The 26,294-nt window shown below is 33.9% G+C and overlaps 1 protein-coding gene across 1 annotated transcript; it reads right to left on the bottom strand.

Annotated features, from left to right (window-relative positions):
• On the bottom strand, positions 1–26,032 carry LOC132034255 (protein PELPK1-like). Its single transcript, XM_059424543.1, has 3 exons — positions 25,440–26,032; positions 16,424–16,789; positions 1–704 (listed from the first exon to the last, which is right to left on the bottom strand). Exons 1-3 carry the CDS (start codon positions 25,935–25,937, stop codon positions 312–314), a joined length of 1,257 nt encoding a protein of 418 aa, XP_059280526.1. The 5' UTR covers positions 25,938–26,032; the 3' UTR covers positions 1–311.
• Positions 26,033–26,294: the final 262 nt, after the last annotated feature.

The raw sequence follows: 26,294 nt of genomic DNA, 5'->3' as shown, positions 1-26,294 counted from the left end.
TTGTTGGATAAACAGGGATGGTTAATGATAGAAACTAAAGAAAAGTAGCATAGATCATTAGCTTTATTACACGGTATATGTAAAAAGCATATAAAACACTCATATAGCATAATAAAAAGTCAAACATGGTACATCCAATTCAAATACTATAAAAGAATTACAATTTCTACTCCTACAAGAAAGTATCCAATGTGTTATGCCAAACATCTCCATGTCATGGCCCATATGCTGCAAACTTCATAGACTGAGATGGAAATTCCAAAACATCAGTTGGGTACTTTGTAATGGAGAGACAGTAGCATATAATTTACTCAAGGAGCAGAGGGTTTGTGTGGTGGAGAAAGGGAAGGAAAATTTGGTTTAGGTAGTTCCGGGATTCCAGGCTTTGGCACAATAGGGACTTCTGGCTTTAGAACCTCTGGGACTTTTGGCTTTGGTAGTTCAGGAATTTCTGGCTTTGGCATAACCGGGATCTCAGGCTTTGGCACAGCTGGGACTTCTAGCTTTGGAAGCTCTGGGACTTTTGGCTTTGGTAATTCTGGAATTTCCGGCTTTGGCATAGCCGGGATCTCAGGCTTTGGCACAACTGGGACTTCTAGCTTTGGAAGCTCTGGGACTTTTGGCTTTGGTAATTCTGGAATTTTCGGCTTTGGCATAGCCGGGATCTCAGGCTTTGGCACAGCTGGGACTTCTAGCTTTGGAAGCTGCGGGACTTTTGGAATTTCAAGCTTTTGGGAATCTCGTGCTTTGCGACAACTGGGACTTCTAGCTTTGGAAGCTCTGGGACTTTTGGCTTTGGTAGTTCTGGAATTTCCGGCTTTGGTATAGTCGGAATCTCAGGCTTTGGCACAGCTGGAACTTCAGGCTTTTTCATAGTTGGTGGAACCTCAGTCTTTGGCACTGCTGGAATTTCCGACTTTTTCAAGGGAGGAAATTCGGGTTTCGGCATTGCTGGAATCTGAGGCTTTGGCATAGCAGGAAGCTCGGGTTTTGCTACAGTTGGGATTTTAGGCTTTGGCAAAGTCGGTAACTTAGGCTTTGGGGCAACTGGTAGCTTAGGCTTTGGCAAAGCTGGTAACTCGGGTTTTGGGACAATTGGTAGCTCGGGCTTTGGCAAGGTTGGAACTTTCGGAAGTTCTGGTTTAGGAATCTCAGGGAGGGGACTCTCTAGAAGGTGGCGTGCAGTGGCACCAGTTATGCTTCCATGAATGGCAAATAAATTGAGAAATACAAGTACTAAGAGGGAGGATAAGTGGTAATGCTGAGCCATTTCTCTCCAGATCTTAGAAGATTAAAGAAAATATGTAAAGAGTTCAATGTGATTCAGATGAGGCATTGTCTTTAAGTTTGTTGCTATATATATATATATATGTTTTACGAATGCATGTTTGTTTGTTAAGTAAGGACCTGTGTAGTTGAACTTCTCAGCCACTTAGCTTACACGTTCATTGCACAAAAGTCAATCTGGATGACCAAATACATAATATTCTAAATCTGTCACAAACATATAGGTTATGCTGGCAACCTGACAATAATCCTTTTACTTGGCTGATTTCATTTTCTTGAAAAGAGTCCTAGATTCACATTTTACCGAAAATGTCTAAACAAAAAGGCTATTTATAGAATTTGTACGTTTCTAGCTTTAGGAGTAACGTTTTACTGGTTAACATCACCATTAGAGGATGAAACATGAGGAAATGGGTGACAAGAAGTAGGTGTAATACATATTTACCTCATTATTCGCATGAATTATTTTCTCTTAATTGTTTCATCCCCGTTATTTTCTTTACATATAAAAACAGCGATGCGCAAAAGTGACACTTCAAGTCTAGCGAATCAAAAATAGACAATTGACTTGCCCGAGTTTACAGAAGCATAAACTAACGATGATGGCTTTAACTTGGAATACATTACTCTGCTATTCCACATAAAATGGTGGAATATTGCAAGTGAAACACTTTTCACACCTTATACAATTTTCCAAGAAATAAAAAACAATTCAATAGCTGAAAGGATAGCATATTAAATCCAAGATAAAAGGACAGTTGCATAGCATATAGCTTTGATCTTGATACAGAGCCACGTAAAATGACACAATAAGGCGGTTTTGTCCGGAAAATAGAATAACTTTTTCAGGTTGAGACGTGGGTATCTCGCTTACTTTAAAGATATTCAAGCTCACTGTGTCGAATCTTCATCACTCCAGCAGTAATACTCTTGACTTGTTCGCTCTTAAATACAACAGCCCTACTACGTTAACTCTGGACTAATCTTTGAGTCCAAAGCTCCACCACGAAAAACGCCTTTAACAAAATAAAATTTTCCCTTTTAACTAACCTCACTAATTCATGCACTCCACTATATTTTTCACACATCATTACAAGGTAGAATGACACATATTTACAGGCGTGAAGAACCTCCCATAGAATAAATCAGGCGTTAGTAAGGGAATGAAATTGATGAACAATATGTGAGAGAATTTTTTACCAAAGTAAGCCATTATTGACCAATTCACCAAAATAATATATTCTTTTGAAAATTTACAGAAGTAGAATAAACGTATTCTCATATAGAACGTATTATGCATTATTTTATTCAAAAAATTCAACGGGCAAAAAAGTTAAAAGTTAACGGTGTTAAAGGGTAATTCGTTACTGTGAGTAACGTTTTATGATTAATACGTTACTGTGAGTAACGTTTTATGGTTAATTAATGGTTTCAATGTTCCATTGATTTGAGTTCTTTATTTTATCCTAGCTGATTTGAGTGCTTTATTTTATGGCATATATATGATTCACTAAGGTCTCTTAGTCTACAACTTGATGGAAAGCATTCTTAGCTGCCATTTTACTTTATACAAATTTAGTTCCAAGTAAGTGAATTAAGAGACCAAATTTAGCTATTGTTTTGCTTCTAGAAGATGGAGTATTTTTCGTTGAGAGTCTTCTTAATTTTCATATATGAAAAGATTTTGTGATATATAAGCACTAATTACTAGTAGTTATTGTTGTAAACTTAAGACATTGTATCTTTAATTTCTTTTGGGTCTTAACCATCTTGCACTTTAAAATGTATAAGAAAATGTTGAAAGGGAGAATTAACCAACTTCTGCTCATATAATTTCTTTGGTGTTGTTTTGAAATTGAAAACTACTTTATTTAGCTAATCAATACTTTTTTTTTATAAGGTTAATCAATATTTTTTTAATCCTAATCAATTTTTTAAGGTTAATCAGTATCTTTTTGTAAGGCTAATCGATACTTTTTTTTTTAAGGGTAATCAATATTGTCGGTGAAGTTTTATAATTAAATCAATCAGAAGGGTTCGTAATTTGAAGAACGGATTTAACCGGTCGTGCCGGATTCGTAGAAAGGTTACAAGGTAGAATGCACATATTTAGTTACGACTTTAAGATCAATCAATGTCGATTTTGTATTCTTTAGAGTCGTTACTCACGTGAACGTATTAACCATAAACGTTACTAGAATTACCCTTTAACACCGTTAACCTTTAACTTTTTGCCGTTAAAGTTTTTGAATAAAATAATGTCTAATACGTTACTGTGAAATACGTTTATTCTAATTCTGTAAATTTTCAAAAAAATATATTATTTTGATGAATTGGCTGAAATAATAGCTTATTTTGGTCAAAGAGTCATATGTGAGAACATGGATTGGTGGATAATTTAGTGTTAAGTAGTTGGGGAGAAAGTGGTTGAACATGGGAGAATGGTTAAATGGATATGACGACCACTTTAGATCATGGGTTAATGGATATTAATAAACGATCATGATATATTATTATTTTAAAATTCCAAATACACCAACACTAGAAACGAAGATGGCTGAAGCAAAATATAATTGAATTGTAACATTCATCATAATAATATTTTATATTTATTATAAAAGTGGAAAGCTTCAAGTTGAAATGTTAAAATTACCAAAATGTCCTTATAATGTTCATGGACATTTATGCCCTTCACAAACCACCAATTCAATGCGTAAAAATGGAGAGATGATAATAATAATGAGTTAGTTACCCACTCTATCATATTGATTTTCTTACTAAGATAATATTTTTTGAAAGTTTTTAAGCTCGATAGATTTTGAATTGTAACATTCATCATAATAATATTTTATATTTATTATAAAAGTGGAAAGCTTCAAGTTGAAATGTTAAAATTACCAAAATGTCCTTATAATGTTCATGGACATTTATGCCCTTCACAAACCACCAATTCAATGCGTAAAAATGGAGAGATGATAATATTAATAAGTTAGTTACCCACTCTATCATATTGATTTTCTTACTAAGATAATATTTTTTGAAAGTTTTTAAGCTCAATAGATTTTGGTCTAATTTTGACTTATGATCAAATCTAATGTAAATCAATATATATAGAAGACTATTTACAAGATTACCAAATTTTATCTTGCAAAAATACCTCACACCAACTATAAAAATCCTTCTTTTATTCCCCTTTATTTTCCACCCCTCAAATGCATTTTATGTTCTTCTAGTATTATATTTCAGTTTTTTTTTAAATTTTTTTATGTCCCTCGAAATGCCCAAAATGTGGAGAGCATTCAACACGATGAGAACCCCACTCCAGTAAGGTAATATCTAGTAATTCTCAATGATTACTTGGATGAATGTCAAGTGTGTAGTTAATATTTCAAAGGCCTAGATTTAGTTTGTGCTAATGTTTCTTATATGTTTTCTATTTACTTCATTAAATAAATAACACTTAAAATAGTAAAAACACAAAACGGCATACTGTTTTTACCGTTTTCCTTCATCCGCCCACCCCCACAAGCTCTATTACCTTTTTCTTCACCTTATACTTTTCATTTATTATGTCTTCTATGTACATTTTATTAAATAAACGGAAAAGGTAAAAAAAAAAAAAAAATCTTTAATGTATGATGTATTAGAAATGACTTAAAAATATCATCCTTCCACCTATTGAATCAAATTCTCCCTTAAGATTGTTATTTTTGAGTTTAAAATTGGAGTGAAAATCATTTATATCCCCTAACATTGCTTTAAAAATCAAACTCCCCCTTCAATTTTGAACAATAGACATTCTCCCCCCTATATCCTAATTGACTTTTTAAAATGCCTACTTTATCCTTGCATTATTAACTTTTTTTTTTTTACTTCTTTAAAATCATGTTATTTTTCATTTTTTAAAATTCATGTAACAAATTTCTTATAAAAAATTAATATTATCTTCTAGGCGAAGTAAAAAGTGAGAAATACTAATTGCATATGTAAGTTAATGATGTTCTATAATAGAACAAATTAGCAGAATAAACAAAAAATTAATTTTATTAAAAATAATAAAAACTTTAATATTTATTTATACAAGTGAAAAATAATTGGTCATAATAACTTTATAAATATATTTCTATGTAGGTAATGCAAAAACAATTTAAAAAAATAGAGGGAAATTTTTTTAAAATTTATTTATTTATACTGTAAATGAATTTTGTTATAATTTAAGAAATATTCCATTAGAGACAACCAAAACTTGTTTATTTATATAAATAAGAGAGAAGTGGAACTTAAATATACACACATGCATATACATACATATATACAAACTTACTGTATATAATATTAAACTAACAATCATAAAAAATAGCATTATATTTTTGTTATAAATTCATAAAAGTATTATTCTACTTATAATGTTAATAAACTTTAAATAAGAACCTATAAATACCTAGATTAAATAAATAAATATTATATATAATATAGAATGTATTACATAAATGGAGGATTGAAAAAAATAAGGGTGAAATAGTCATTGCATTGGATAAAGGAGGGGAGAATGTCTATTATTCAAAGTTGATGGAGGAGTTTGATTTTCAGAGCAAAGTTGGGGGGTGTAAACAATTTTCACCCTTAAAATTGCCCCTCCATTAATGACTTAATTATATGACATTTAATTAAATTCTAATTAAACACATGACCTCAACGTATTGGTCCACAATCCACATAGAATTTTGACCCAATCAAAAGTACTCTACTCATCCATGGTCTAATCCGAACCCAAAATAGGACGCTCCTTCTTATACTGCTTATAACAAGCTGAACACTTGTGCCTAACATCACATAAGCAAGTGAAATATGGCAAATGAAATCAAAATTACACACCTCAAACACCTTAATTAGTGTTACAAGATTAAGTTTTTACTCCTTAAAAAGAACTTTGGGATTTTTTTTTTAATCATTTTACTGTATTACCTTTTTGAAGTTTAAAATTTATGATCTAATTTAGATATGATTTAACTGTTGCTATTTATTTACCATTTTCGAAGGTTAAACAATTTTTTTCTATGTTGTCAACTAATTGATTTAAAAAGATAGTTACCAAAAAGTGATAGTCAAGTAATTTATATCAATAGAACTCATGGCATTGAGACTATCCGATCCTTATTACGTAATCCTAGATAGAAAAAATTGATAAGGTCATATACTCTCTGAGACCCTGGTTTGAGAGAAGTAAGAAAAAAAAGGCTCTTCAAATGTCAATATTAATCCAAACTCCTTATAATTGAGATTCAAAGAATCGATCGTTTATTATTGGGACCACTTTGCAAATCATTTTTTCAAGCGCACATTGTATAAAGTGCATGGCTTCACATATGAAGCAATAAACCATTGCTTCACATAGTTTCATCCCTTTAAGAGATGAAGTGATATCTTTTAATACACTGGATGATTGAATGCTCCTCTAACAAAAATGCTATGTTAGTCCTTACATAATAGATAGATGTTACTACCAACTGACAATATTTATCTGAGTTCATACATGCAATATTGGAGCTAATGAAAATCTTCCTTTATTGTAATCTGCAATCCAACAGAACATTCTAATGACTATTAAGACCTTTCATTATGGTTACTCTTAATACCACATGATAAATTTTAATAGGCAATTAATCCAATGCTTTCTTTTTAGTATAACCATCTGGTATACGAAACCTATTAGTTCGACTAATCTAGATTCACGTCCCATGAGTCCATTTTAGGGAGAAGCTCTCTTTACCAAGAATTTCTCTGTTCTCAAAACGCGAATCCGAGGTCTCTATTTAATTGTAGAATAATCTCATCCATCCCATTACACAGGTGGTGTCATCCAATTACTTAAAAAATAGTATCTATTTAACAAGAATTTCTGATCTTACTTAAGTTATATAATGTTATCAATTTTTTCTGTCTAGGATAACATAACAAGGATCTCATGATCTCAATGCCATGAGTTCTATTGATATAAGTTACTTGACTACCATTTTTTGATAACTACTTTTTAAAACTAATTAGTCATAATAGAAAAAATGTTTGACCTTCGAAAATCATAAGTAGGTAGTAACAATTAAATTATATCTAAATTAGATCATACCTTTTAAACTTTAAAAAAGTAAATAGTTAAATGATAAAATTTAAAATAAAAATAAAAATTCAAGGTCTGATATAAAATAAAGACTAACTTAATTTATAAAGTACAAAAGGTACTAAATGATGAAATATGTAAGGCAGTACGTAACTATTGCTTTGCATTGATATTCCTTTTTCCTTTTTTTTTCCTTCCAACATTGCATGTGTGCTTCCTATTTATAGGAGCAACATACAAAGGATTAGTCACCAAGTGAAGCTCATAAAACTTACACGTATGAATTCCAAGATGATGACAAGATAATTAATGTACATCTTTCGAGATATTTACAACACTCCCCCTTGGATGTCCATTAATAGATGATGTGCCTCGTTAAAACCTTATTTGGAAAAACCCTATGGGAAAAAGCCTCAATGAAGGAAAAAGAGTACACATATCTAGTAATACGCTTTGAGGGCTGCCTCATTAAAAACCTTGCCAAGAAAACCCAATGGGACAAAACCTTAGCATAGGGAAAAGAGTACAAAGAAGCGTATTCTACTCCCCCGATCAAGACCACGATTCGATGTTGGAGTCTTCGCATTCCAATCTTGAATATCATCTTCTCAAGAGTTGAAGTTTAAAGCTTTGGTGAACAAATCTGCAGGATTGTCACTTGAACGGATTTGTTGTACATCAATATCACCATTTTTCTGAAGATCATGTGTGAAGAATAACTTTGGTGAAATGTGCTTCGTTCTATCCCCTTTTATGAAACCTCCTTTTAATTGAGCTATGCATGCAGCATTATCTTCATATAATATTGTGGGTATTTTTGTATCACACTTCAAGCCACATCTTTCTCGGATGAAATGTATCACTGATCTCAACCACACACATTCTCTACTTGCTTCATGAATAGCGATTATCTCAAAGATGATTTGAAGAAGTAGCAACAATAGATCGTTTTGTCGATCGCCATGATATAGCAAGACCTCCGCATGTAAACAGATAGCCCGTTTGAGATCGAGCTTTATGTGGATCGATAAATAACTTTATCCGCATAACCAACAAGATCTGTACTATCTTTGTTAGTATAAAACAGACCCATATCGCTAGTTCCCTTCAGATATCGCAATATATGCTTAATCTCGTTCCAATGCCTCCGTGTAGGAGAAGAGCTATATCTTGCTAGTAAATTAACTGAAAATGCTATGTCAGGTCTTGTAGCATTAGCAAGATACATAAGTGCACCTATTGCACTAAGATATGGTACTTCAGGCCCAAGTAGCTCTTCGTTTTCTTCCTGAGGTCGGAATGGATCTTTGCTCACTTCAAGTGAGCGAACAACCATAGGAGTACTTAAAGGATGCGCATTGTCCATGTAAAACCGTTTTAAAACTTTCTCTATATAGGCAGATTGATGGATAAAGATCCCTTTTGTGAAATGTTCAATTTGCAGACCAAGATAGAGTTTTGTCTTTCCGAGATCTTTCATCTCAAATGCTTCCTTCAAATATTCAATCGCCTTTTGGAGCTCTTCTGGAGTTCCAATGAGATTTATGTCATCAACATAAACAACAAGTATAATGAACCCCGATTTTGTTTTCTTAATAAAACACATGGACAAATGGCATCATTTGTATATCCTTCATTTATCAAGTACTCACTTAAGCGATTATACCACATGCGCCCTGATTGTTTTAAACCATATAATGATCTTTGTAATCTAATTGAATACATTTCCCGAGACTTTAAACCAAATGCTTGTGCATTTTATATCCTTCGGGGATTTTCATATAAATTTCATTATCAAGTGAGCCATAAAGATAAGTCGTAACCACATCCATCGATGTATTTCAAGGGTTTCATATACGCCTTAAACCGATAAGGTATCGAAATGTTATAGCATCCATAATCGGTGAATATGTTTCTTCATAGTCAATGCCGGGTCTTTGAGAGAATCCTTGTGCAACAAAGCGTGCTTTGTATCGTACAATTTCATTTCTCTCATTTCTTTTCCGTACAAAGACCCATTTGTGGCCAACTGGTTTTACACCATTAGGCGTTTGGACTACAGGTCCAAAAACCTCACATTTAGCAAGTGAGTTCAATTCTGATTGAATTGCTTCTTGCCATTTTGGCCAATCATATCTTCGTCGACATTCTTCGACGGATTGAGGTTCCTGATCCTCACTGCCTTTCATAATATTTAGTGCAACATTATATGCAAAAACACTATTCACCACAATTTTCGAATGATTCAAATTGACCTCATCACCAAGAAACTCAATGATAGTTCTTTACTCACCTGGAGTCTCGGGTTTGCCGATTTCTTCAGAATATCAGATTAATCGATCTTGGACCTCTTCATGAGATCCTTTCATAGTGTCATTCGATCATTGTTTGTATTTCTTTTTTTCTAGGATTTTTATCCTTGGAGCCCAATGGCCTACCACGCTTCGGGCGTGGATGAGATTCAGAGGCTATGACACTAGTATATTGTCCCTTTGGAACGTCAATTCGAATAGGCACATTCTATAAAATAGGATATGCGACTTAGTTATTCTTTTCAAATCGAAGAATCCGTCTAGCATTTGATTTGCTATTTTCTCGCAAGTGGATGATCTTTTGGATCTCCCGCTCACATATAGGGGCACGTGGATCAAAATGAGATAGTGATGAAACTTTCCACGCAATTTCTCTTTTGGTTTCTTCTTTCTCTCTCTCCCCCTAATTGTGGGAAATTTGTTTCATCAAATCGACAATCTGCAAATCGTGCAATGAATAAATCTCCCGTTAATGGTTCAAGGTAGCGAATAATAGAGGGTGATTCAAACCCAACATATATTCCTAACCTTCTTTGGGGGCCCATCTTAGTGCGTTGTGGTGGTGCTATCGGCACATACACAAAAGACAACCAAAGATTCGGAGATGAGCAATATTTGGTTCATGACCAAATACTAATTGTGATGGGAGTATTTATTATAATGACTCGGTTCGAGGCGAATAAGGGATATCGCGTGTAAGATAGCGTGACCCCAAACGGTGGTAGGCAACCGTGTTTTCATAAGTAATGGTCTTGCTATCAATTGCAAACGCTTAATAAATGACTCAAAAGGCCATTTTGGGTATGAACATGAGCTACGGGATGTTCAACTTTTATCCCAACTGATAAACAATAATCATCAAAAGCTTGGGATGTAAATTCTCCAGGATTATCAAGACGTATAGCCTTAATAGGATAATCTGGGAATTGTGCCCTTAAGCGTATTATTTGTGCCAATAACTTCGCAAACGCCAGGTTGCGAGACGATATGAGGCATACATGAGACTACCTCGAAGACGCATCTATTAGAACCATAAAATATCCGAATGACCCACAAGATGGGTGAATAGGTCCACATATATCCCCATGTATACGCTCTAGAAAAGAAGGAGATTCAACGTCAACTTTCATTGGTGATGGCTGGTTATCAATTTGCCCCGATGACAAGCGACACATGAAAATTCACCGCTTTCAAGAATCTTCGTGTTCTTAAGTGGATGCCCTTTTGAATTTTCAATAATTCGTCTCATCATTATCAATCCAGGATGACCCATCCGGGCCATGCCAAAGCATAAAGTTCCCGAATCGTTAAACTTCCGGTTTACGATTGAGTGCGTTTCAATTGTACTAATTTCGCATAGTATGTGCCGTAAGACAAAGTTGGTAATTTCTCCAAAACATATTTCTGGCCGGAGACATTCTTTGTAATAATAAGATATTCATCATTTTTTACACTTAATGTCTCGACGTGATACCCATTACGGCGGATATCTTTGAAACTCAACAAGTTTCTTGGGGATCTAGAAGAGAATAATGCATCTTCTATAATAAGTTTCGTCCCCTTAGGTAGAAATATAGTAGCTCTTCCTAGGAGCCTTCAATTAATTTCGAATTGCCGGAAATTGTATTAATATTTCCCCTTTTTCTACGCAAGTGAGAAAAATATTTCTCATCTTTGAATATAGCATGCGTTGTTCCACTATCAATCACACAAATATCTTCATGACTGGTCATTGATCCAAATAATGTTCGAGGATTTTCCATATATTCTTCAAAACGAAAGAATAGACAAAGTAAACATCGAAGTAGATATTATGATTAGACAAAGCATTACATACACTTTATAACATACATTACTATTAAACAAAGCATTACACACACTCTATTTACATAACTATGAAAACATAACCATATTAGCTAATATAAACGACATTTATGAAATATCTAAGTTATTACAGATCCATCGCCGATCGATGATCTATTTTTCCTTCAAAGTCGTTCAAAGAAATCGCCACATCTAGATGTACGAGTTCAACATTATCTTCGAAATGAAATTTGCTTCAATGCATTCTTTTCGGCCTTTTTTAGGGAGGCCTCGATAAAGCTCAACTAGGTGCTTTGGCGTACGACATGTACGTGACCAAATGTTCCCTTTCCTCCACATCGGAAGCATTTATTTTCTGAATTTTTCTTTTGCACAGCTTCATGCTTTTCATCCTTCCTTTTACACTGCTGGTGGTGAAGGGTATTATTTGGTGCAAGGCGAGAATCATGATTAAAATTCCTTCCTCGACCACGACCATGACCACGACTGGAGCCACGACCACTTCCACGCCTAGAATGGCGAAAATTTGCCTCATTCACTTCAGGGAATGGGGCAGTACCAGTGGGTCGGCTTTCATGATTTTTCATTAATAATTCGTTATGTTGTTAAGAATTAAAAGATGTGCAATGAGTTCACAATATTTCTTGAACTTCATTTCTCATCGCTCATTTTGTGAGCATACTCGAGGCGGGAAAAGTGGAGAATGTTTTCTCCAAAGATATCATGATCGTTGATATTTTCACCACATAATTTCAACCGAGAAATAATTTTAAACATTGCGTAATTATATGCCTTAACAGATTTAAAATCTTGCAAAATTTTTAAATGGAGCCAATCATAACGTGCTTGTGGAAGTATGACCATCTTTAGGTGATCATATCTATCTCTCGATCATTCCACAACAGAAGAGGATCTTTAACCGTGAGATATTCCATTTTCAAATTCTCATCAAGATGATGGCGGAGGAATATCATTGCCTTGGCACGGTCTTGGTTTGATGCCGTATTTTTATCTTTGATGGTGTTCCGCGACCCATCGCATTAAGGTGAATCTCGGCATCAAGAATCCAAGACATATAGCTATTGTCAGATATATCTAAGGCTACAAATTCACATTTAGTAAGATTTGCCATTAGTAAAGGAGAGAAAAAAAATCAATACCTTCGAGGCTTTTAAAGTATTTGCTTGAGATAACAGAGTCTCGTGCTGATAACGTGATATAAAATAAAGACTAACTTAATTTATAAAGTACAAAAGGTACTAAATGATGAAATATGTAAGGCAGTACGTAACTATTGCTTTGTATTGATATTCCTTTTTCCTTTTTTTCCTTCCAACATTGCATGTGTGCTTCCTATTTATAGGAGCAACATACAAAGGATTAGTCACCAAGTGAAGCTCATAAAACTTACACGTATGAATTCCAAGATGATGACAAGATAATTAATGTACATCCACTTCTGAGATATTTACAACAAGGTCCTGTTTTCTCTGACTGTATCATTTTTGCAGGTACACTAGGGACCACCATTTCTCTTCTCTATTTAAATTTAATGTTTTGCTCTTCTTTTTTTTTTTTCCTTACACTTTTGTATGTTACTATCACTTGCAACTTCTCTTCAAGCTAACTTAGGAACCCCTTACAAAGTTTTCTGCTTTCATTTCCACCGCCTTACATCAATTTAATTCTCTCGCTTACTTCATCTCTCTTTCTACATTCTTTTGTTTGTAATCTAAGTGGAATCTAGTTCTTGAGACTCTTTCTTCATTTTTCCTCTTCATTCTTGGTCAAATCTTCTTCTCTTCTCTTTTTTATGGTTACGAAACACTTTATTTTTTGTGAGTATGGTTAGCTCGGAGGCTAGTTATTCATAAATTTTGATGTGTCACTGGTTATTTTATTGAGAAACTACTGCGCTTCAATTATTTTATACTTTTATTTTTTAACGTTACTCCTGATAAATTGTGCTTGTCCACTTTTGATCTAGGTGTATATGATTTTTTTCATTTGGTTAACTGTTTTTAGTCATGGTTTTTTATTTATTTATTTGTTTGTGTTTTTCAGACTTGAATTTGTCATTCTTGATAACATGGCTAAAAGAGATTTCCATCGAATCGTCGAGGTATTCGCCGAAGAAATTATTGCTAATCTAAATCTTGTTGGTAAGATCTCTTTTTAGACACAGTGGTTGAAGTTCAGAATATGTGCTCGAAGTTCGACCACCGTGACTAAAAGCAGATACTTACCAACATGATTTTGATTAGCAATAATTTCTTCGGGAAATACCTCACATGTTCGATGGAAACCTCTTTTAACCATGTAATTAAGAATGACAAACTCAAATTTGAAAAACACAAAAAAATAAAAGAAAACCATGACTAAAAATAGTCAACCAAAGCAAAAAATCATATAGACCCATATCAAAAGAAAAGTGGACAAGCACAATTTCTCAAAGAGTATCAATCATTAAAAATAGAAGTATAAAATAGTTGAAGCGTAGTAGTTTTTCAATAACATAACTGGTGAGCACATCAACATCTACGAGTATCTAGCCTCGAACCGACCATACTCACAAAAAATAAAGTGTTTCGTAACTAAAAAAAGAGTAGATAAGAAGATTTGACCAAGATCAACGAGGAAAAATGAAGAAAGAGTCTCAAGAACCAAATCCCACTTGTATTAAAGACAGAAGAATGTAGAGAAAGAGAGATGAAAAAGAGAGTTGAAGTAAGAGAATGAGGGAATTGAATTGATGGAAGGTGGTGAAAATAAAAGTTGAAAACTCTGTAAGTGGTTTCTAAGTAGTTTGAAGAGAAGTAGCAAATGAACGTATCATGCAAAAGTGTGCGAAAAAAAATGAGCAAAACATTGGATTTAAATAGAGAAGAGAGCAAAATGAAATGGTGGTCCCTATTATATAGGTAAAAATGACAATGATACAAGAGAGAATAAAGAACCATGATTTTTTTAATCTTTAAACTATTTTACCTTTTTTTAAGTTTAGAAGGTATGATCTAATTTGGATATGATTTAATGATCGCTACCACCTTACGATTTTCAAAGGTGAAATATTTTTTCTATTTTATCAACTAATTAATTTTAAAAAGCAGTCACCAAAAGGTGGTAGTCAAGTAATTTGTATCAATAAAACTCATGGCATTGAGATTATGTGACCCTTATTACATAATCCTAGACAGAAAAAATGATATGATAAAGCTTATGTAAGATATTTTGTATTATTATTAAATAGATATTATTTTTCTATAGATAATTGGATGACACCACGGTGTAATGGGATGGATGAGATCCTCAGAGATCTCAAGTTCACGCCTTGGGAGTGGAGAAATTCTTGATGAAGAGAGTTCCCCCCTTAAATGGACCTATGCAGCATGAATCTAAATTAATCGAGCTAAAAAGTTCTGAATACTAGATGGTTATAATAAAAAGAAGGCACTGAGTTGCCTATTAAAGCTTTTATCATGTGGTTTATAAGAGTTAACCATAATAAAATGTCTTAATAGTTGTTAGAATGTTCTGTTGGATTGCAAATCACGACAAAGTAAAATTTTCACTAGCTCGAATATCGCATGTATGAACTCAAATAAATATAGTAAGAAAGTAGTAACATCTATATATTATCCAAGGATTAACATAGTATTTCTGCTAAAGGCGCATTCGGTCATCGAGTTTATTAAAAGATATCACTTCATTACTTAAAGGGATGAAGCTATTGGAAGCAATGGATTATTGCTTCACATGTGAAGGCACACACTTCATACAATGGTGCTTCAAACAATGATCGCAATGTGATACCAATTACAAACAGTCGGTTCTTTGAATATAAACTTTAAGGAGCTTGGATTAGTATTGACATTTTAAGAGCTTTTTTTTCTTACTTCTCCCAAAACAGCGTTAGTATATAATCTCATCAATTTTTTCTGTCTAGGATTATGTAATAAGAGCCGCATAATTTCAATGCCATGAGTTCTACTGATATAAATTACTTGACTACCACTTTTTTGGTAACTACTTTTTGAAATAAATTAGTTGACAAAATAGAGAAAATGTCTGACCTTGAGCTCTATGTAAGATTATCTCTCAAGAGAATCAAATAAAAGAAAGAGAAATTAGTGCTCCAGTTCTTTCTTGCTTTCAGCCATTCAACCACATAGAAAAATACCGAAGCCCCAGTTCTGTTTCCACGCCTAGAGCAAGATCAGCAATACCATTAGATTTTCTTATCTTTGATCCTGACTCAATGTATTGTTCTTCCCAAATCAAAGGTTTCTGATCAGAAATAAAGCTAATTATTATTGCAATCACGTAAACCAAAGCTTAAATAATCAGTAATTCTGTAGAGAGATAACAACATGAGTGGACAAATGTGATGTAAGAAATTGGTTACTATAAATTAGGAAAGCAAAACGGAGAGGAAAAGAGTGGACAAACAGAGATGGCTAATGATAGAAACTAAAGCAAAGTAGTATAGATCATTAGCTTTATTACACTGTATATATAGAAAGCATATAAAACATTCACATACCATAATAAAAAGTCAAACATGGTACATCCAATTCAAATACTATAAAAGAATTACAATTTCTACTCCTACAAGAAAGTATCCAATGTGTTCTGCCAAACATCTCCATGTCATGGCCCATATGCTGCAAACTTCATAGACTGAGATGGAAATTCCAAAACATCAGTTGGGTACTTTGTAATGGAGAGACAGTAGCATATAATTTACTCAAGGAGTAGAGGGTTTGTGTGGTGGAGAAAATGAAGGAAAAGTTGGTTTGGGTAGTTCCGGGATTTCAGGCTTTGGCACAACGGGGACTTCTGGCTTTGGCACAACGGGGGCTTCTGGCTTTGGAAGCTCTGGGACTTTTGGCTTTGGTAATTCTGGAATTTTTGGCTTTGGCATAGCCGGGATCTCGGGCTTTGGCACAACTGGGACTTCTAGCTTTGGAAGCTCTGGGACTTTTGGCTTTGGTAATTCTGGAATTTCCGGCTTTGGCGTAGCCGGGATCCCAGGCTTTGGCACAGCTGGGACTTCTAGCTTTGGAAGCTCTGGGACTTTTGGCTTTGGTAGTTCTGGAATCTCCGGCTTTGGCACAGCCGGGATCTCAGGCTTTGGGACAACTGGGGCTTCTACCTTTGGAAGCTCTGGGACTTTTGGCTTTGGTAGTTCTGGAATTTCTGGCTTTGGTATAGTCGGAATCTCAGGCTTTGGCACAGCTGGAACTTCAGGCTTTTTCATAGTTGGTGGAACCTCGGTCTTCGACGCTGGAATTTACGGCTTTTTTCAAGGGAGGAAACTCGGGTTTCGGCATTTTGGAATCTCGTGCTTCGCATAGCAGAAGCTCGGGTTTTGGTACAGTTGGCATTTCAGGCTTTGGCAATGTCGGTAACTTGGGCTTTGGGGCAGCTGGTAGCTCAGGCTTTGGCAAAGCTGGTAACTCGGGTTTTGGGACAATTGGTAGCTCGGGCTTTGGCAAGGTTGGAACTTTCGGAAGTTCTAGTTTAGGAATCTCAGGGAGGGGAGTCTCTAGAAGGTGGCGTGCAGTGGCACCAGTTATGCTTCCATGAATGGCAAATATATTGAGAAATGCAAGTACTAAGAGGGAGGATAAGTGGTAACTCTGAGCCATTTTTCTGCAGATCTTAGAAGATTAAAGAAAATATATAAAGAGTTCAATGTGATTCGGATGAGGGATTGTCTTTAAGTCTATTGCTATATACATATGTTTTACGAGCGCATGCGACAAGGACTTCAGCTTTTTGTTTGTTAAGTAAGGACCTGTGTAGTTGAACTTCTCATCCACTTAGCTTACACTTTCATTGCACAAAAGTCAATCTGGATGACCTAATTACATAATATTCTAAATCTGTCACAAACATATAGGTTATGCTGGCAACCTGCTAATAATCCTTTACTTGGCTGATTTCATTTTCTTGAAAAGAGAAAAGTCCTGGATTCACATTTTACCGAAAATGTCTTGTTTAACCCTAAATATGTAAGCAGTTAAATTTATATGCGGTGCCAAAGATAGTAACGTTTTACTGGTTAAATCAATTGAAGATGAATGACATACGATGGAATGGTCAAAGAAATCAAATCTAACCAAATTCGCGGGTTACGGGACCTCGGGTTGGGAAACCGAGTTCGGTGTCTCTTTATCACGAGCTTTCAAGGAATGCGAATCGAAATAAAACTTATGAACAAAGCATAAACTAAGCTATATTCTTTATGATTATTGATCTCAATCCTCTCTCTATTCTCAATTGCCAACCCCCTTTCCGAATGGGGCCTCACCCTTTATATAGTAGAGGAGTTATAGACCTAGTACAACTCTAAATAAAGCAAATAATTTGTTAAAAGGACAGTTGTCATAGGATTAGCCGGAATATGAGTGAGGGCGGATATTAAAATGACAAATAAGGCGGTGTCCTTCCATTATTGCCTCACACTAATCCGTTCTCGAGCTCTCGATCCGGTGAGATTCATCGGGCGAATCCCGAGCATAGTCGTAATAACGGGAAACCAAGCATGACCGTGTCCTCGGTTTTACCCGTATACATGTCTAAACAAAAAGGTTATTTTCGCATGAATTATTTTCTCTTAATTTTTTCATCCCTGTTATTTTCTTTACATATAAAAACAGAGGTGTGCAAGAGAGTGACACTTCCAAGTCTGGCGAATCAAAAACAGACAATTGACGTGCCCGAGTTTACAGAAGCATAAACTAACGATGATGGCTTTAACTTGGAATACATTATCCTCTGCTATTCCACATAAAATGGTGGAATATTGCAAGTGACACACTTTTACGGTTTATACAATTTTCCAAGAAATAAAACAATTCAATAGCTGAAAGAATAGCATATCGAATCTAAGATAAAAGGACAGTTGCATTGCATATAGCTTTGATATTGATACAGAGCCACGTAAAATAACACAATAAGACGGTTGAAATGTTAAAATAAATAACTTTTTTAATGTTCATGGACATTGGATATGCTTTCTTCACAAACCACCAATTCAAGTAAAAATGGAGAGATGATAATAATAAGTTATCTTCATATTGATTTTCTTACTAAGATAATATTTTTTGAAATAAGCTCGATAGATTTTGGTCTAATTTTGACTTGTTCCCGATCAGGACACAACGTCCCTACCATATCAACTCTGGACTAATTTTTGGTACAAAGCTCCACCACAAAAAAACATCTTCAACAAAATAAAATTCTCCCTTTTAACTAACCTCACTAATTCATGCCCTCCACTATATTTTTCACACATCGTTACAAGGTAGAATGACACATATTTACAGGCGTGAAGAACCTCCCATAGAATAAATCAGGTGTTAGTAAGGGAATAAAATTGATGAACAATATGTGAGAACATGGGTTGGTGGATAATTTAGTGTTTGAGTTGTTGGGAAGAAAGTGGTTGAATGGGAGAATGGTTAAATGAATGTGACGACCAAGTTAGATAATGGGATAATGGATATTAATAAAAGATCATGATATATTATTATTTTAAAATTCCAAATACACCAACACTAGAAACGAAGATGGCTGAAGCAAATTATAATTGAATTGTAACATTCATCAGAATAATATTTTATATTTATTATAAAAGTTAAAAGCTTCAAGTTGAAATGTTAAATTACCAAAATGTCCTTATAATGTTCATGGACATTTATGCCCTTCACAAACCACCAATTCAATACGTAAAAATGGAGAGATAATAATAATAATAATAATAATAATAATAATAATAATAATAATAATAATAATAATAATAATAATAATAATAATTTAGTTACCCATTCTATCATATTGATTTTCTTACTAAGTTAATATTTTTTGAAAGTTTTTAAGCTCGATAGATTTTGGTCTAATTTTGTCTTCTGATCAAATCTAATATAAGTCAATATATATAGAAGACTATTTACAAGATTACCAAATTTTATCTTGCAAAAATACCTCACACCAACTATAAAAATCCTTCTTTTATTCCCGTTTATTTTCCACCCCTCAATTGCATTTTATGTTCCTCTAGTATTATATTTCAGTTTTTTTTTTTATGTCCCTCAAAATGCCCAAAATGTGGAGAGCATTCAACACGCTGAGAGCCCCACTCCAGTAAGGCAATATCTAGTAATTCTCAATGATTACTTGGATGAATGTCAAGTGTGTAGTTAATATTTCAAAGAGCCTAGATTTAGTTTTTTATTAATATTTCTTGTATATTTTCCATTTACTTCATTAAATAAATAACACTTAAAATAGTAAAAACATAAAACAGCATACTATTTTCACCGTTTTCCTTCATCCCCCCCCCCCCCCCCGCAACACACTCACACACACAAGATCTATTACCTTTTTCTTCACCTATAAATACCTATACTTTTCATTTATTATATTCTATGTACATTATTAAATAAACCGAAAAGGTAAAAAATATCTTTAATGTATGATGTATTAGAAATGACTTAAAAATATCATCCTTCCACCTATTGAATCAAATTCTGATTTTAAGATGGTTATTTTTTAGTTTAAAATTGCCCCTCCATTAATGGCTTAATCATATGACATTTAATTAAATTCTAATTAAACACATGACCTCAACGTATTGGTCCACATAGAATTTTGACCCAATCAAAAGTACTCTACTCATCCATGGTCTAATCCGAACTCAAAATAAGGCGCTCCTTCTTATACTGCTTATAACAAGTCGCTATACATAATACTTTGCCCGACATCACACAAGCAAGTGAAATATGGCAAATGAAATCAAAATTACACACCTCAAACACCTTAATTAGAGTTACAAGATTAAGTTTTGCTCCTTAAAAAGAACTTTGGGATTTATTTTTTTTAATCATTTTACTGTATTACCTTTTTGAAGTTTAAAATGTATGATCTAATTTAGATATGATTTAACTATTGCTATTTATTTATCTTTTTCGAAGGTTAAACAATTTTTTCTATTTTGTCAACTAATTGATTTAAAAAGATAGTTGCCAAAAAGTGATAGTTAAGTAATTTATATCAATACAATTCATGGCATTGGGACTATCCGATCCTTATCATGTAATCCTGGATTGAAAAAATTGATAAGGTCATATACTCTCTGAGAACCTGGTTTGAGAGAAGTAAGAAAGAAAAAAGAAAAAAAAAGGCTCTTCAATGTCAATACTAATCCAAACTCCTTATAATTGAGATTCAAAGAATCAACCGTTTATTATTGGGACCACTTTGCAAATCATTTTTTCAAGCGCACATTGTATAAAGTGCATGGCTTCACATATGAAGCAATAAACCATTGCTTCACATAGTTTCATCCCTTTTAAGAGATGAAGTGATATCTTTTAATACACTGGATGATTGAATGCTCCTCTAACAAAAATGCTATGTTAGTCCTTACATAATATATAGATGTTACTACCAACTGACAATATTTATCTGAGTTCATACATGCAATATTGGAGCTAATGAAAACCTTCCTTTATTGTAATCTGCAATCCAACAGAACATTCTAATGACTATTAAGACATTTCATTATGGTTACTCTTAATACCACATGATAAATTTTAATAGGCAATTAATCCAATGCTTTCTTTTTAGTATAACCATCTAGTATACGAAACCTATTAGTTCGACTAATCTAGATTCACGTCCCATGGGTCCATTTTAGGGAGAAGCTCTCTTTACCAAGAATTTCTTTGTTCCCAAAACGCGAATCCGAGGTCTCTATTTAATTGTAGAATGATCTCATCCATCCCATTACACAGGTGGTGTCATCCAATTACTTAAAAAATAGTATCTATTTAACAAGAATTTACAGTCTTACTTAAGTTATATAATGTTATCAATTTTTTCTGTCTTGGATAACATAACAAGGATCTCATAATCTCAATGCCATGAGTTCTATTGATAAAAGTTACTTGACTACTATTTTTTGATAACTACTTTTTAAAATTAATTAGTCATAATAGAAAAAATGTTTGACCTTCGAAAATCATAAGTAGGTAGACACAATTAAATCATATCTAAATTAGATAATACCTTTTAAACTTTAAAAAAGTAAATAGTTAAATAATAAAATTTAAAAAAAAAAAAATCAAGGTCCTGTTTTCTCTGACTGTATCATTTTTGTAGGTACACTAGAGACCACCATTTCTCTTCTCTATTTAAATTTAATGTTTTGCCCTTTTTTTTTTTTTTTTTTTTTTTCCTTACACTTTTGTATGTTACTATCACTTGCAACTTCTCTTCAAGCTAACTTAGGAACCCCTTACAAAGTTTTCTGCTTTCATTTCCACAGCCTTACATCAATTTAATTCTCTCACTCACTTAATCTCTCTTTCTACATTCTTCTGTTTGTAATCTAAGTGGAGGCTATTTATAATTTTCTTCAATATACATCTAGTTCTTGAGACTCTTTCTTCATTTTTCCTCTTCATTCTTGGTCAAATCTTCTTCTCTTCTCATTTTTTTTTATGGTTGCATAACAAAATAACATGAAACACTTTATTTTTTGTGAGTATGAATTAGTTACAAGGTTCTCAAAAATAAATCATAGGAGGCTAGTTACTCATAGATTTTGATGTGTCATTTTGGTTATTTTATTGAGAAATTACAAATTTCGCATATTTTCAATTATTTTATACTTTTATTTTTTTTAACGTTACTAGACAAGTAAACATAGACTAGAGGGAGTAATAAACAAAAGAAATTATAAATAAATTGTGCTTGTCCACTTTTTGATCTAGGTGTATATGATTTTTTCATTTGGTTAACTGTTTTTAGTCATGGTTTTTTTATTTATTTATTTGTTTGTGTTTTTCAGACTTGAATTTGTCATTCTTGATAACATGGCTAAAAGAGATTTCCATCGAATCGTCGAGGTATTCGCCGAAGAAATTATTGCTAATCTAAATCTTGTTGGTAAGATCTCTTTTTAGACACAGTGGTTGAAGTTCAGAATATGTGCCTGAAGTTCAGTCACTGTGACTAAAAGCAGATACTTACCAACATGATTTTGATTAGCAATAATTTCTTCGGGAAATACCTCACATGTTCGATGGAAACCTCTTTTAACCATGTAATTAAGAATGACAAATTCAAATCTGAAAAACACAAAAAAATAAAAGAAAACCATGACTAAAAATAGTCAACCAAAGCAAAAAATCATATACACCCATATCAAAAGAATAGTGGACAAGCACAATTTCTCAAAGAGTATCAATCATTAAAAATAGAAGTATAAAATAGTTGAAGCGTAGTAGTTTTTCAATAACATAACTGGTGAGCACATCAACATCTACGAGTATCTAGCCTCTGAACTGACCATACTCACAAAAAATAAAGTGTTTCATAACCACAGAAAAGAGTAGAGAAGAAGATTTGACCAAGATCAACGAGGAAAAATGAAGAAAGAGTCTCAAGAACCAAATCCCACTTGTATTAAAGACAGAAGAATGTAGAGAAAGAGAGATGAAAAAGAGAGTTGAAGTAAGAGAATGAGGGAATTGAATTGATGGAAGGTGGTGAAAATAAAAGTTGAAAACTCTGTAAGTGGTTTCTAAGTAGTTTGAAGAGAAGTAGCAAATGAACGTATCATGCAAAAGTGTGCGAAAAAAATGAGCAAAACTTTGGATTTAAATAGAGAAGAGAGCAAAATGAAATGGTGGTCCCTATTATATAGGTAAAAATGACAATGATACAAGAGAGAATAAAGAACCATGATTTTTTTTAATCTTTAAACTATTTTACCTTTTTTTAAGTTTAGAAGGTATGATTTAATGATCGCTACCTCCTTACGATTTTCAAAGGTGAAATATTTTTTCTATTTTATCAACTAATTAATTTTAAAAAGCAGTCACCAAAAAGTGGTAGTCAAGTAATTTGTATCAATAAAACTCATGGCATTTAGATTATGTGACCCTTATTACATAATCCTAGACAGAAAAAATGATAAGATCATAAAGCTTATGTAAGATATTTTGTATTATTGTTAAATAGATATTATTTTTCTATAGATAATTGGATGACACCACGGTGTAATAGGAAGGATGAGATCCTCAGAGATCTCAAGTTTGCGCCTTGGGAGTGGAGAAATTCTTGATGAAGAGAGCTTCCCCCTTAAATGGACCTATGCAGCATGAATCTAAATTAATCGAGCTAAAAAGTTCTGAATACTAGATGGTTATAATAAAAAGAAGGCACTGAGTTGCCTATTAAAGCTTTTATCATGTGGTTTATAAGAGTTAACCATAATAAAATGTCTTAATAGTTGTTAGAATGTTCTGTTGGATTGCAAATCACGACAAAGTAAAATTTTCACTAGCTCGAATATCGCATGTATGAACTCAAATAAAATAGAAGAAAGTAGTAACATCTATATATTATCCAAGGATTAACATAGTATTTCTGCTAAAGGCGCATTCGCTCATCGAGTTTATTAAAAGATATCACTTCATTACTTAAAGGGATGAAGCTATTGGAAGCAATGGATTATTGCTTCACATGTGAAGGCACACACTTCATACAATGTGTGCTTCAAACAATGATCGCAATGTGATACCAATTACAAACAGTCGGTTCTTTGAATATCAACTTTAAGGAGCTTGGATTAGTATTGACATTTTAAGAGCTTTTTTTTCTTACTTCTCCCAAAACAGCGTCAGTATATAATCTCATCAATTTTTTCTGTCTAGGATTATGTAATAAGAGCCGCATAATTTCAATGCCATGAGTTCTACTGATATAAATTACTTGACTACCACTTTTTTGGTAACTACTTTTTGAAATAAATTAGTTGACAAAATAGAGAAAATGTTTGACCTTGAGCTCTATGTAAGATTATCTCTCAAGAGAATCAAATAAAAGAAAGAGAAATTAGTGCTCCAGTTCTTTCTTGCTTTCAGCCATTCAACCATATAGAAAAATACGAAGCCCCAGTTCTGTTTCCACGCCTAGAGCAAGATCAGCAATACCATTAGATTTTCTTATCTTTGATCCTGACTCAATGTATTGTTCTTCCCAAATCAAAGGTTTCTGATCAGAAATAAAGCTAATTATTATTGCAATCACGTAAACCAAAGCTTAAATAATCAGTAATTCTGTAGAGAGATAACAACATGAGTGGACAAATGTGATGTAAGAAATTGGTTACTATAAATTAGGAAAGAAAAACGGAGAGGAAAAGAGTGGAATAACAGAGATGGCTAATGATAGAAACTAAAGCAAAGTAGTATAGATCATTAGCTTTATTACACTGTATCTATAGAAAGCATATAAAACACTCATATACCATAATAAAAAGTCAAACATGGTACATCCAATTCAAATACTATAAAAGAATTACAATTTCTACTCCTAGAAGAGAGTATCCAATGTGTTCTGCCAAACATCTCCATGTCATGGCCCATATGCTGCAAACTTCATAGACTGAGACGGAAATTCCAAAACATCAGTTGGGTACTTTGTAATGGAGAGACAGTAGCATATACTTTACTCAAGGAGTAGAGGGTTTGTGTGGTGGAGAAAATGAAGGAAAAGTTGGTTTGGGTAGTTCGGGATTTCGGGCTTTGTACACGAGGGGACTTCGGCTTTGGAAGCTGGGACTTTTGGCTTTAGTGGTCTGGAATTTACGGCTTTGGTATAGCCGGGATCTCGTGCTTTGGCCCGGGACTTCTAGCTTCGGAAGCTGCGGGACTTTCGGCTTTGGTAGTCTGGAATTTCCGCTTTGGCATAGCCGGGATCCCGAGCTTTTGGCACACTGGGACTTCTAGCTTTGGAAGCTGCGGGACTTTTGGCTTTGGTAGTTCGGAATCTCGGCTTTGGCACGGCGGGATCTCGAAGCTTTGGGACAACGGGGCTTCTACCTTTGGAAGCTCTGGGACTTTTGGCTTTGGTAGTTCTGGAATTTCTGGCTTTGGTATAGTCGGAATCTCAGGCTTTGGCACAGCTGGAACTTCAGGCTTTTTCATAGTTGGTGGAACCTCAGTCTTCGGCACTGCTGGAATTTCTGGCTTTTTCAAGGGAGGAAACTCGGGTTTCGGCATTGCTGGAATCTCAGGCTTCGGCATAGCAGGAAGCTCGGGTTTTGGTACAGTTGGCATTTCAGGCTTTGGCAATGTCGGTAACTTGGGCTTTGGGGCAGCTGGTAGCTCAGGCTTTGGCAAAGCTGGTAACTCGGGTTTTGGGACAATTGGTAGCTCGGGCTTTGGCAAGGTTGGAACTTTCGGAAGTCGTTTAGGAATCTCAGGGAGGGGAGTCTCTAGAAGGTGGCGTGCAGTGGCACCAGTTATGCTTCCATGAATGGCAAATAAATTGAGAAATGCAAGTACTAAGAGGGAGGATAAGTGGTAACGCTGAGCCATTTTTCTCCAGATCTTAGAAGATTAAAGAAAATATATAAAGAGTTCAATGTGATTCGGATGAGGGATTGTCTTTAAGTCTATTGCTATATATATATGTTTTACGACCGCATGCGACAAGGACTTCAGGATTTTGTTTGTTAAGTAAGGACCTGTGTAGTTGAACTTCTCATCCACTTAGCTTACACTTTCATTGCACAAAAGTCAATCTGGATGACCTAATTACATAATATTCTAAATCTGTCACAAACATATAGGTTATGCTGGCAACCTGCTAATAATCCTTTACTTGGCTGATTTCATTTTCTTGAAAAGAGAAAAGTCCTGGATTCACATTTTACAGAAAATGTCTAAACAAAA

The sequence above is a fragment of the Lycium ferocissimum genome, chromosome 10 (genome assembly GCF_029784015.1).
Source record: "Lycium ferocissimum isolate CSIRO_LF1 chromosome 10, AGI_CSIRO_Lferr_CH_V1, whole genome shotgun sequence".
In the NCBI taxonomy this organism is placed as follows: domain Eukaryota; kingdom Viridiplantae; phylum Streptophyta; class Magnoliopsida; order Solanales; family Solanaceae; genus Lycium; species Lycium ferocissimum.
This window is presented reverse-complemented; position numbering and strand designations above follow the sequence as displayed.

What these genes read in the sequence shown, in the direction of transcription:
- LOC132034255 (XM_059424543.1), bottom strand. Translation starts at nt 25,937, where the DNA reads ATGGCTCAGCGTTACCACTTATCCTCCCTCTTAGTACTTGCATTTCTC. An exon ending in AAGTCCCAGAGCTTCCAAAG is followed by an intron (nt 16,790 to 25,439) that starts GTAGAAGCCCCG and finishes ACTATGAAAAAG; the next exon opens with CCTGAAGTTCCAGCTGTGCC. An exon ending in CAGAATTACCAAAGCCAAAA is followed by an intron (nt 705 to 16,423) that starts GTCCCAGAGCTT and finishes AAAGTCCCGCAG; the next exon opens with CTTCCAAAGCTAGAAGTCCC.